The 13,931-nt window shown below is 43.8% G+C and overlaps 1 protein-coding gene across 2 annotated transcripts in view; it reads left to right on the forward strand.

Moving 5' to 3' along the window:
- Nucleotides 1-9,601, forward strand: part of LOC101465219 (NLR family CARD domain-containing protein 3) — a 21,643-nt gene extending 12,042 nt beyond the window's left edge. For both annotated transcript variants that reach the window (XM_076885413.1, XM_024802733.2), the window contains 3 exons: nucleotides 3,438-3,611; nucleotides 6,116-6,162; nucleotides 8,731-9,601. In XM_076885413.1, the coding sequence (XP_076741528.1) occupies nucleotides 3,438-3,611; nucleotides 6,116-6,162; nucleotides 8,731-9,260 (751 nt within the window). In that variant the 3' untranslated portion in view covers nucleotides 9,261-9,601. The remainder of the gene's footprint in view (nucleotides 1-3,437; nucleotides 3,612-6,115; nucleotides 6,163-8,730) is intronic.
- The last annotated feature ends 4,330 nt before the right edge of the window (nucleotides 9,602-13,931 follow it).

Raw genomic sequence — 13,931 nt, forward strand, 5'->3', positions numbered from 1 at the left:
TTGATCTTGTACAATTCTAAGTATTCCAGTATCCAGCTGTGGGGCATTGAGTCATAGGCCTTCTTATAATCAATCCAGGCAGTGCACAGGTTGGTCAGTCTGGTCTTGCAGTCTTGGCTGACTGTTCTGTCTACCAGTAGCTGGTGTTTTGCGCCTCTGGTATTCTTGCCAATCCCTTTCTGTGCCCCACTCATGTATTGACCCATGTGCCTGTTCATCTTAGCCGATATGATGCCTGACAGGAGCTTCCATGTAGTACTGTAGTTATTGGTCGGTAGTTGGATGGGACCGGTCCCTTCTAGGGGTCCTTGGGGATCAGGACCGTTCGACCTTCGGTTAGCCATTCCTGTCATGATCCTGGGTCCTTTCGACCCAGCATTTTGTGTTTTCTCTTCGTGAGTTTGGTTCTGTTCTTCCTCTGGTTAGTGTTTACTCTGTTCTACCCGTGTGTTCCTGTATCTAGTCCGCGTTTCTTAGTTTGTGTCTTTTCATGTGCAAGTTCCTGTTTTATTGTGTAGGTCTGCGTCTTATGTGAGTATTTTCAGTTTGCCTCCCTAGTCTCGTCATGTTAATCACTCCCGGCTGTGTTTCCCACCTGTGTGTAATCTCCCTGTGTTTTCTGAGTGTATTTAAGTTGTGTTTTCTGTCTTAGTAGTGGCTGGTTTGTCTGTGTTGTTTCCCCTCGGTCTCCCTGCATCTCTCCGTATGTATTTCTCCGGACCTCCCTGCATCTTCGTTTCTGGTTTGTCTTATTAGTTTACCCAGTTTAGGTTTCTAGTTTCATGTTTTGCCACCCTTGCTGTTTGTATTGACCCACTATTATAAATAAAACACTCACCTGCACCAGAACTGCCGCCCTTTTGGTCCTTACTACAAATCCACACGGCTTGCCCCGCAAACCGTGACAATTCCGGGTGTCTCTAGTTAACTAGCAGCTGGTTCATTTGTGCTGCCAGACGCTCGTGGAGTGCAGTCAGCTTCTTCAGCCAGTAGGCGTGAACCATGTCTGGCCCTGGTGCTGTCCAACTCTTCATACTGGAGACCCTTTCTTGGATATCTGCCACTGTGATGGTTACTGGACCCTGTTCAGGGAGGTCGTTATGGTCTGCCCTCAGATCCACTAGCCACTGAGCATTGCCGTTATGGGTTGCGTCCTTCTCCCATATGCTCTTCCAGTATTGCTCCGTCTCCAGCCTTGGTGGTGCTGTTCTCTTATTATTGTTCCCTTGCCACTGAGAGTACACCTTTGCTGGTTCTGTGGAGAACAGCTGGTTTATTCTCCTGCCTTCTATCTCTCTGGTGTACCTCCTCAAGCGGCTGGCCAAGGCTGTGAGTCTTTGCTTGGCAGTTTCCAAGGCCTCAGGTATGGACAGCTTGCTGTATTTCTTATGCACCTTCTTTGCCGCACCTTTCTGCAACTCCGTTAGTTGGCTAACCTCCCTCCGTGCTACTTTGATCTTGCTCTCTAGCCTCTTTCTCCATGGAGGGTACTGCCCCTTGTGGCTGTTCAACTTGTAGCCAAGCATCTCACTGATCACTGCTGCCGTATTGTAGATCAGCTTGTTAGTGTCGGTAATCGTGGTTGTAGGTATCGTCCGTAGTGCTGCATTAACATCATCTAGCAGACCTTCTGAGGGTACTTCACGTAGTCTTGGTAACCGGCTACGGGGTATCCAGGTTTCAAGCTTGGCCATTATCCTATTTTTCAGGTCAGTTCCTCTCGCACTCAACGATCCTTCTCCTATCGCACTTGGGGCTATGTACCCAATCTCGGGTGGGGGTGATGATATCTCCCCCCTGACCTGGCGTCCTGACTCCTCCTTGCCGTAGCACTTGTGTTGTACCTCGTCAATCTCTAGCTGTGATAGCAGTCCCTTCTTTCGAATGTTGGAACACTGAGCTACTAGTTGTTTCGCCGTCATTGTGGATGTTGGGTATCGAAGAATCCATAGGTCCCTCATCCTATACATGTAGCCCCTTCCGCCAGGGTTACTTGCGTAGTAGCATTCCAACAACGCCCTGTTTTCGTCTCTTGCCCACCGATGCATTATCTTTAGAGAAAATCACTCAACCTTTTAGGTTTCTCTGTAACTCTGTAACTGAGAGGTGGGGCCTCAGACCCGTATACATTTGCATTCATTATAGTGCTGACCAGTGACTGTAGGAACACAGTCATTGCTTTGGAGAGTAGAAAAGCGATTTCCCCCTTTTTTGGTAAAAAAAAAAAATCCTGGAAATGACCTTAATGTGAGAAACAGAAATACATTTATTAATTAATAATCAATAAACAGCTTTGTTTAACCAAAGTAATTTTACAAAAACTATCCATCCATCCATCCATCCATCCATCCATCTTCATCCGCTTTATCCGAGGCCGGGTCGCAGGGGCAGCAGCCTAAGCAGAGAAGCCCAGACCGCCCTCTCCCCAGCCACCTCCTCCAGCTTATCCGGGGGAACACCAAGGCGTTCCCAGGCCAGCTGAGAGATATAATCTCTCCAGCGTGTCCTGGGTCTGCCCCGGAGCCTCCTCCCGGTGGGACATGCCTGGAACACCTCACCCAGGAGGCGCCCAGGAGGCATCCTTGTCAGATGCCTGAACCACCTCAGCTGGCTCCTTTCGATGTGAAGGAGCAGCGGCTCTACTCTGAGCCCCTCCCGAATGGCCGAACTTCTCACCCTATCTCTAAGGGAGAGGCCAGCCACCCTTCAGAGGAAGCTCATTTCTGCCGCTTGTATCCGCGATCTCGTTCTTTTGGTCACTACCCACAGCTCGTGGCCATAGGTGAGGGTAGGGACATAGATCGACCGGTAAATTGAGAGCTTCGCTTTTACACTCAGCTCCCTCTTCACCACGACGGACCGGTGCAGCGTCCGCATTACTGCAGCTGCAGCCCCAATCCGTCTGTCGATCTCCGGCTCCCTTCTCCCATCACTCGCGAACAAGACCCCGAGATACTTGAACTCCTCCACTTGGGGCAGGAACTTGTTATGCTGCAATAGACGTAGGCTGCCAGGTGATTCCCATGATGCACTGGGTGTTTCTTCTTCACTCATTATGTGTTAATAGACCTGTCTGCACTGAATCATACCTGTTATTAATCTCTGTCTTCCTTCTCTCACCCTAACCAATCACAGCAGATGGCCCCGCCCCTCCCTGAGCCTGGTTCTGTCGGAGGTTTCTTCCTGTTAAAAGGGAGTTTTTCCTTCCCACTGTTGCCAAAGTGCTTGCTCATAGGGGGTCATATGATTGTTGGGTTTTTCTCTGTATCTGTTATTGTAGGGTCTACCTTACAGTATAAAGCGCCTTGAGGCGACTGTTGTTGTGATTTGGTGCTTTATAAATAAAATTGAATTGAATTGTATATTTGTGTTGTTTTCCAGTTGTTATGTGCCAGTGTGTAAGTGAATTACACATAATTCCTTGTGTTTGTCTCTAGGTTGTCAGGCTGTCTAATCACAGAGGAAGGCTGCACTTCCTTGTCCTCTACTCTGAGGTCCCACCCCTCACACTTGAGAGAGCTAGACCTGAGCTACAATCATCCAGGAGATTCAGGAATTAAGCTTTTGTCTGCTGTACTGGAGGAGCCAAGCTGCCGACTGGACACTCTCAGGTGTGACCCACAGATGACATTCGTTCGTGCTAGACAGATAACCAGCTATAATATAGATGAAAATGAGCGTTGAACCCCCAGTTTGCTTCATCTATAAATAGATTGGTCAACACAAAGGAGTATTTTACACAAAGATTTGCCAAAATCAGATGCGCTACATTACCCAGAGTATTCACTCGTCTACCTTCACACACACACATAACAGCTTCAATTCTGTTGGAAAGGCTTCCCACAAGTGTGTTTGTGGGGATTTTTGACCATTTCTCTAGAAGTGCATTTGTTAAGTCAGACACTAGTGTTGGCTCATAGTCTCTGCTCTAATTACTCCCAAAGATGTTCTTTCAGGTTGAGGTCAAGACTCTGTGCAGGCCACGTCTTTGTGGACCTTGGTTTGTGCTCTGGTATTCAGTCATGTAGGAACTGAAAGGAGCCATGCCCAAACTACCTCTGTGATCAGCCTTAGCCTAAAAAATTTAGTGAGGTTTAATCACCAGAGAATGTGGCATAAAAAGAGGTGGAGCCAAAACTGTGCACTATACAGGGAGTGCAGAATTATTAGGCAAGTTGTATTTTTGAGGAATAATTTTATTATTGAACAACAACCATGTTCTCAATGAACCCAAAAAACTCATTAATATCAAAGCTGAATGTTTGTGGAAGTAGTTTTTAGTTTGTTTTTAGTTTTAGCTATTTTAGGGGGATATCTGTGTGTGCAGGTGACTATTACTGTGCATAATTATTAGGCAACTTAACAAAAAACCAATATATACCCATTTCAATTATTTATTTTTACCAGTGACACCAATATAACATCTCCACATTCACAAATATACATTTCTGACATTCAAAAACAAAAACAAATCAGCGACCAATATAGCCACCTTTCTTTGCAAGGACACTCAAAAGCCTGCCATCCATGGATTCTGTCAGTGTTTTGATCTGTTCACCATCAACATTGCGTGCAGCAGCAACCACAGCCTCCCAGACACTGTTCAGAGAGGTGTACTGTTTTCCCTCCTTGTAAATCTCACATTTGATGATGGACCACAGGTTCTCAATGGGGTTCAGATCAGGTGAACAAGGAGGCCATGTCATTAGTTTTTCTTCTTTTATACCCTTTCTTGCAGCCACGCTGTGGAGTACTTGGACGCGTGTGATGGAGCATTGTCCTGCATGAAAATCATGTTTTTCTTGAAGGATGCAGACTTCTTCCTGTACCACTGCTTGAAGAAGGTGTCTTCCAGAAACTGGCAGTAGGACTGGGAGTTGAGCTTGACTCCATCCTCAACCCGAAAAGGCCCCACAAGCTCATCTTTGATGATACCAGCCCAAACCAGTACTCCACCTCCACCTTGCTGGCGTCTGAGTGGGACTGGAGCTCTCTGCCCTTTACCAATCCAGCCACGGGCCCATCCATCTGGCCCATCAAGACTCACTCTCATTTCATCAGTCCATAAAACCTTAGAAAAACCAGTCTTGAGATATTTCTTGGCCCAGTCTTGACGTTTCAGCTTGTGTGTCTTGTTCAGTGGTGGTCGTCTTTCAGCCTTTCTTACCTTGGCCATGTCTCTGAGTATTGCACACCTTGTGCTTTTGGGCACTCCAGTGATGTTGCAGCTCTGAAATATGGCCAAACTGGTGGCAAGTGGCATCTTGGCAGCTGCACGCTTGACTTTTCTCAGTTCATGGGCAGTTATTTTGCGCCTTGGTTTTTCCACACGCTTCTTGCGACCCTGTTGACTATTTTCAATGAAACGCTTGATTGTTCGATGATCACGCTTCAGAAGCTTTGCAATTTTGAGACTGCTGCACCCCTCTGCAAGATATCTCACTATTTTTGACTTTTCTGAGCCTGTCAAGTCCTTCTTTTGACCCATTTTGCCAAAGGAAAGGACGTTGCCTAATAATTCTGCACTCCCTGTAGTCAGTGGTAAAAGTGTTTTCTACTAAATTAGTTAGTAACTGCTTTTTCATACTTCATCACCAGTATTGAGACTAATGCATTATTAAGTAACGCGTTACAGTAACTACGTTATTATGTCAAAATCAGAAACGCGTTAATCGTTACTGGGATTTAGATAGGCTCGTTAGTTGTTACTTCGTGCGGTGGCAATCGCGGAGCTTCCACAGATTCAGTAACATTAGCAAGTGGTGGAGGCCAGCAGGTGGATGAGGTAAAGGGGAGGCAGGAGGAGGAGGAGTGATGGCAAAGCAGCTGGTTAAACGTATTGCACTCAGACATTCTCATAGAGGCTAATCTGTAAGTGCTTCTCAGCCTGCACCTGCTCAACATTTGCATTCCCCACTCCATCATTTCCAGAAAAGGGAAGAGTGCTCGAAAGCCTCTCCTGAGTGCTGACGTGCTAAAGCTGTTATTTGACATTAAGAAAAAGACTGCATGTCCCCAAGTGTTGCCTGTGGGAGTGGAAACAGTAGCAATATTTTTTTTTTAGCTTCATGATGAGTTTTCTGAGTGTTTTTAATGATTTTGTTTCTTCATCCAGGCTGGAACATTGTGGAAAGCAGAGACTGAAACCCAGACTGAAGAAGTGTGAGTGTTTGTTCACTTTGATCATACTGGAAAAAAAAACTGTCAGTTCCTCCATCCATCTTCATCTTCTTCTTCTGCGGTGTGATTGCAGCGGTCAGCAGCCTAAGCAGAGGAGTCCAGACACCACTTTCTACCTCCTAATCAGGCCCCATCTTATCTTAATGACCTTGTAGTACCATATCACCCTATTAGAGCACTTCGCTCTCGCTCTGCAGGCCTACTTGTTGTTCCTAGAGTATTTAAAAGTAGAATGGGAGGCAGAGCCTTCAGTTTTCAGGCCCCTCTTCTGTGGAACCAGCTTCCAGTTTGGATTCAGGAGACAGACACTATCTCTACTTTCAAGATTAGGCTTCAAACTTTCCTTTTTGCTAAAGCATAGAGTTAGGGCTGGACCAGGTGACCCTGAATCCTCCCTTAGTGATGCTGCAATAGACGTAGGCTGCCGGGGATTCCCATGATGCACTGGGTGTTTCTTCTTCACTCACTATGTGTTAATAGACCTCTCTGCGCTGAATAATACCTGTTATTAATCTCTGTCTCTCTTCCACAGCATGTCTTTATCCTGTCTTCCTTCTCTCACCCTAACCAATCACAGCAGATGGCCCCGCCCCTCCCCAAGCCTGGTTCTGTCGGAGGTTTCTTCCTGTTAAAAGGGAGTTTTTCCTCCCCACTGTCATCAAAGTGCTTGCTCATAGGGGGTCATATGACTGTTGGGTTTTACTCTGTATCTATTATCGTAGGCTCTACTGTACAATATAAAGCGCCTTGAGGCGACTGCTGTTGTGATTTGGTGCTGTATAAAAAATTGAATTGAATCCAGTAGTAACACTTTGGATTCAGGAGGAACGATTTTAATCCTTTTTGTAGAACGCTGGACCAAATCTCTGTCCTCTGTGTTTAGGAGCCATTCAGTCCCTGTGCTACACACCCGAGCTTGGTGTGCATCACTGGAAATGAGTCGGACTCATTTTCACTGGGATTCTGTCCATTGACACCGATGCTGTTCATAATTTCCTGTTAACTGCACGGTCAGGTGGTGGCCCCCAGCTCAAACTGGAGTGGTTCACAGCTGAGTGTGAAGTGGCAAACATACAGATGAGCTGCTGCTCCAGGTTTCACTTGAAGTCTGCTCTACAACCAAATTAATCCAAGTCTGTAGGTGTCCAACAAAACAAAACCACAAATTCAATTTCAATAAAACTTGAAGTTTACCTTAAATTAAATTAAACATTCATTGTCAGGTGAATGGTGGCACAGGAGGCTGTACCTGCGTGAGCTCTGCTTCACCTTCATAACTCCAGCGGCTGAGCTGGAACCTTTTGTTTGTTGTTTTTTGACAAACTCCTAAAATAAACAGATCTTTCATTGATCATTTATTTCAAGCACATGCGTACATATATACAAGATAGAGCATATATAAAGGAAGGAAAATATTGTCTTCTAGTACATCAGGTGCTCGAAAAGGAGTGGGAAAAGTAATACTCTACACATATTCATAGCTCAGTCATGTAGTTGTGCAGCTTCTTCCTGAGTGTATGTAATGTTTTATACCAGTGATAACTGTTCAAATCATATTAGACGTACACAGAAAACACCTCTTGTAGCTTAATGCTGTTCTCATCCCTGTACAGACTGAAAACCATATCTTTATACATTGATTTAATGTATTATAGTGTAATGTATTGTACTGATTTTATTGCATCTTTTCCATTAGTACCTACGACTCAGTACTTTTGGTCGGCGGGGTTCCAAACGAGCCGAGCAGGTACTAAAATGTGAAATCATTAGACTCTGTGCCACTGATTGGCTGGTCAATAATGTCACTCAATGACTCATGAGAGCGTCTCGTTCACGGAAATAAAACCACAATATCTGAAACCTGACAACAAGGGAAATGGCCCCAAAAACAATGCTGTGATCAACGAGTCTGACGAAAGCCACAGCCTGAGCTTTGACGTCTACCTTTGTTGTAGCGTTCGTGTCGCAAAATAATTACGTCACGGGACGCGCAGACGCATCGCTATGACAACAAGCACTTACACTGGGTTGTAATGGAAACCCATGTGTGTTTCGAAGGCAAAAAAAGAAGAACTTTATAATAAATTTGTTAGTTATCTTAGCTAAATTTTATTTCCACAAATGCAAATACAGTAACCAAAAGCCTCATTTTAAACACTACTATAATGATAATCTTACATAAAAATTGATCGGTGGATCACTTAATAAAAAGGCTATAAAAACAATTACTATTTGCACTAATTACAAATTATTTGAATGAATGTAACTTTTTATGTTGCACCCCCTGGATATGTTAATTATGTTCCATACTGTATGCACTGTCTGTATACTGATGCTCAATAAAGTTTTTGGGAAAAAAGGGGAAAACAATTCATCGACTGTGCCTTTTAAATCAAAAGCTGGTGTGTCTTCAGGTAACTGTCAGTTTGACTGAAGATCCAAACGGATTCGCCGGTCAGGTTTTACCTGGTGAACAGTCTCTGCATAAAGCAGCAGGTGAAGCTACCAAGTGACAGATAATAAACTACTGCTGTGTTTTTTCTCCATCAGATTTCTGTGAGCTCACACTGGACACAAACACGGTGAACAGGAATGTCGTGGTGTATTACAACACGGTGATGAAAGGGCTGAGGTGGAAGCAACCATACCGTGATCATCCAGAGAGGTTTGACTGCTGTCAGCTGCTGTGCACAAATGGTCTAACTGGTCGCTGTTACTGGGAGGTCGAGTGGAGAAGAGGGGTTTATGTAGCAGTGAGTTACAAAGGAATCCGAAGGAGAGGAAAGGGTGCCGAATGCTGGTTTGGATGGAATAACCAGTCGTGGAGTATCTTCTGCTCTCCTGTTGATGGTTACTCTGTCTGGCACGACAGGAGAAGAACTGTGCTCTCCTCAGTCCCCTTCTCCTTCATCTTTAACAGAGTAGCAGTATACTTGGACTGGCCTGCAGGCACTCTGTCCTTCTACAAAGTAACCTCTGACTCACTGTTCCACCTCCACACCTTCACCACCACATTCACCGAGCCGGTGTATCCTGGATTTGGGTTCTGGCTTGCCGGTTCCACAGTGTCTCTGTGTTAACTGTGGAATAAAATCTCCTCGTTTCCCCAAACCGGAGATGTTTGACCTGTGGCTGCTGTATAGGCAGATTTCCATGAGCAGTTTGCACATGTTTGTATCACATGTGTTTTACATAGAGTGATATGAGCAGCCAAACAGGTACACGCATGCCTTTAGACCAGGGGTGGGCAATCTCAGTCCACGAGGGCCAGTGTCCCTGCAGGTTTTAGATGTGTCCTCGAACCAACACAGCTGATTTAAATGGCTAAATTAGCTCCTCAACATGTCCTGAAGTTCTCCAGAGGCCTGGTAACGAACTAATCATGTGATTCAGGTGTGTTGACCCAGGGTGAGATCTAAAACCTGCAGGGACACCGGCCCTCGTGGACTGAGATTGCCCACCCCTGCTTTAGACAGTGATTGAAACCAGAGTACAGACAGAACGCCCCCTGGTGTCAGACTACATTTTCTATTTGTATTTACTTCAGGGGTAACCCTAACACCTGGTGACCAAACCTGCTTTTTAAGAATATATATTTTAAACTTGTCAGATCCTTTTGGTGGTTAACCTTGAAGGTTTTGTATGAAAGCCAAAAGCAGCACATACGATCTGTAAAAAACAACAACAACAAAATCAATGTAAAGCTAGTTACTTTATCCTTATTAAACACATCGAGCTATGTCTACCATGATATGAATCTAAATATATTTTTCAAATAAATACAAGTTATTTTATATATAAAATTGTGTTTTTTGAGTTTTTCATTGAATAATAAAGATCTTAATGAAGTTCCTGTTGTTGAAGATAAACTTAACATTTAAATAGATTTTATTATATCTTAGAATTCAAAGAACAAAGACACATTTTGGGTGATAATCAGATTTTAGATAAAGTTCCATTAAAGACGATGTGCCAAGTTTTAGCTTGAATTTGAATATGTTCACATCCGTGTTGATTTGTCTTCATCTCTTTCTGAAAGTTTTTCCATCAGTTTGGTCCTAAGCAGTGAAACATAATCAGCTACTGAAGAGGAAACAGCTTTTTGTCCTGACACTCTTTACTGAGGAAGTGTGGCTGGTGAGCGACGATCATGCTTTTCTCCTTCAGCAGCTGCATCATCTGTTCCTGCTCGACCTGCTGATTTAGAAAGTGTCTCACCTGTTTCTTCACCAGAGCTACTTTAGTTAGTATTAAACCCGATTCTTTTATCCCCAGTACTGGACAGAGAAAACCCGACTCAGTGTGGTCAAAGCTCAAAGAATCATCTTTATTCTACATTTCCGGAAAAGGAGAGCTGCAGACACTAGCAAGCATCCACAGGTCTAAAGCATTACAAGCTGAATGGGCGTAATATAGTTCTGTTATACGTCACACATAGTCACACATAGTTTCGATCAAAACGACTCTGCCTAGTTTCACTTTTCTGTCTGCATCGCTTCCTGTTCTCTGCACAAAGCAGAGCTTCCTGTCTTAGACAGTACTCTGTGACCTTTCACACACCTTATAACTCAAAGTGGCGTTTTGTACACTGGCCTCTATAAAACAATATAAACAGAAAATAAGCACTATTTATTTCGTAACATTAGTTGACTCAATGAAACCATCCTCCTGCTCTCTGGTCGATTCTCAGAATGTTGTCATCCACCCACTTAAAGAAAACCCCAGCTTGACCTTTCTCTTCATGGGAATTACAGACCAATGTCAAAATTGTGATTTATTGCTAACGTGTTAGAAAAGGTTGTAGCTATGCAGGTTACAGCTGTCCTGGATAAACACAGTGTACTTGACAAACCTCAGTCTGGTTTTCATGGAGCTCATTCTACTGAAACTGCACTTCTTGAAGCATCCAGTGACATTTAGTTGCAAAGCGTTGCAGGAGAGTGTTGGGTTCTGAGTGCAGTACAGACACAGGTCCTTGCACTCTTCTCTCAGCTATGGTGTGCCTAAAGGTCCTGTACTGGGGCCCTTATTGTTTCCATTATACCTTCTCCCACTACATTTTAATTAGCTTTAAGGGTATTTCTGTGAAGGTTTTCAGTCATCCAGGTCATCATGATCTAAGGAGCTTGGAAAGAAAAGCGTCTGGACTTCTTTAAGTTGCTTGAAGACGTTTAGCGTACACCCCCATATGGAAAAGAAATCGTAAAAACTTATATGTGATTACTCATGAAAGTGGCCACTTTCTCATTACTTTCATATATTGTTTTAGTAAGTATCCAAAACATACAAGTTTCATTATATAATTTTTCAAGGGAGCTTATATCTGTTTTCACTCTTACAGTAAATGTTTTTCATACAAGTTTCACACAAGACAGATACAAACTTTATAAGATTTATATATATCTTTTCCATATGGGCCACATTGAACAGTGCAGCGAGGAATGCCCAGACCTCTACATTGGAGAGACCAAACAGCCACTTCACAAGTGCATGGCACAACACAGAAGAGCCACCTCCACAGGACAAGACTCAGCTGTTCATCTGCATCTAAAGGTCAAAGGTCACTCTTTGAGGATGCCAATGTTCACATTTTGGACAGAGAGGACAGATGGTTTGAAAGAGGAGTGAAAGAAGCATCTATGTCCACTGTGAGCGACCATCTTTGAACAGAGGCGGGGTTTATGATACCAACTCTCTGCCATCTATAATCCAGTTTTGAGATCCTCCCCAGACGCCTTAACGCCCACTCACATCCTGGGCCATCTGACCTCAGGACATCACATGATAAGGTGGGGCCAGGTTTCACAATGAACACACCTGAAACTCTGGCTGATTGGGACCCACACCCAGTTTCACACCTTGGCTCAGGTGATTAGGTGGAGGATCATCAGGAGGTCTTCATAAAAAGGTGGATGGCTGAGCTGAGTGAAGCTGACCCCCCACCCACTTGAAACGTAAAGACAAATAGGCGGAGCGGTTAGTGCTACGTTTGTGCAGGTAAAATGAGCGTTTGTGCTGCTACGGTTTTTGAGATATTAAACATTATCTTATAGGTCTTTCAAAGGTCACCATCCCCCCAGAGTGCTCCAAAACGGGCCAAAATGGTCGACTTTTTCAGTGCTACGTTTGTGCAGGTTTGTGCAGGTACAATGAGCGTTTGTGCTGCTATGATATGAGATATTCTGTTATGGTGTTACTGCTGAAAAATGTCTTTTTCAAATGACCTTTTGCTTTGTGTGTTCACTTGTTCAATAAAGCTTTGTTAATAAACAACGACTCTTATTGTATTTAATCAGCTAAATTTGTAATGAGTGTAGTTTTTTAACTTCAATTTCTTTACTTCAATCACTTTTCGTTCATAAAACCATGATGCAAATGCTTGAGGGTTTTTTTAGAGTGGATTAAAAAAACTTTATTGAAAACTACATTTGAACATTTTACACTCCCGTGAACAGTTTTTGAGCAGCTGCGCGCTCCCGCGGACGGTAATCACTTTCTGCCCGATGATCACTTTCTAGCACAAAACTGGAGCTCAGGGGGAAAAACAATCGCATGAGTGCTGCTGTTTGACTGAGGAAGAACAAAGTAGTCATGGTAAGCCAATCACATGACCACTTTAAGATGACAAAGCAACAAGGTGACATATACCAGTTTATAAATTGTGTTGATAGGCCACGTAAGACCAGCAAGCACTCTCTGCTTATGAGCAAAAAAAAAAAAGTCAAAAATAAAACAACCATTTAGTGTTGGTGGAAAAATGCACCATGTCGACCAATCAAAAAGGTTATATGGCAACATGACATTTGGTTGTTTAGGAAGAGGGAGAAGTTTTAGGAGTGACGGCGAGAGAGAAAGAGAGCGAGAGCTGTCACAATGTGGCTGTGTGCAGCCAGGATGAGGCAGGAATGAAATCAAAATTCACAGCTTTATTGCTGGAGAGCAAAACCATACAAACTAAACTGGGAAACTATAAACTAGTACACAGAGAAACACACGGCCATGAATGAGGGAGATGCGGACATAAATACGCAGAAGGATAACGAGGGACGTGGGAGCACACAGGGAACACAGCTGATACAGATAATCATAACGAGACAGGGCAGGAGCAAACACGTACACTGATGGGAGACTATCAAAGTAACACAGGAAGTACACAGACCCAGGGCTGGACTGGGACAAAAAATCGGCCCGGGCATTTTGACTAGAGACCGGCCCACCAAAAATGTGACGTCATTCAGGGGTAAAACCGCAAAGGATTCTGGGAACTTGTGGCAAGAGGTACTAGCGCATGCAGGCTTTCAATTGAACTCAGTCACACAGCGATAAAAAGAAACACAAAAAATGGCAACAAGCTGTTGTATTCTTAACTGCAATAGCCGGTATTTGCCAAAAACAGATTGCTCGTATTTAAATTGCTATGAGTAACTTGTTGGGCTATAATATGTGAAACATATGTCAAATGCATCCCTGATGGATGACATAAAGTCATCTCTCCATCTCTCTCTGCTGCTCTTCTGTCTCCTCTGTCACAGACTTCTCCACTTTAGATGATAGATCAGCCTGGTGCAACATGTAAGGATTGGCACAATTTGTTAAGATTTTGAGGAGTTTGAGAAACTAACCTTAAGCATAAAATAAAATTTACTATCAGTAACTTCATAGCACCCGCCCAGCAGTATATAAACTCCGTCATGCTAGCTAGTACGCAGTACCAGTTATTCTAAGCGACTGTAAAAAGTCAGCACAACGAA

The sequence above is a fragment of the Maylandia zebra genome, linkage group LG6, assembly GCF_041146795.1.
Source record: "Maylandia zebra isolate NMK-2024a linkage group LG6, Mzebra_GT3a, whole genome shotgun sequence".
Classification (NCBI taxonomy): domain Eukaryota; kingdom Metazoa; phylum Chordata; class Actinopteri; order Cichliformes; family Cichlidae; genus Maylandia; species Maylandia zebra.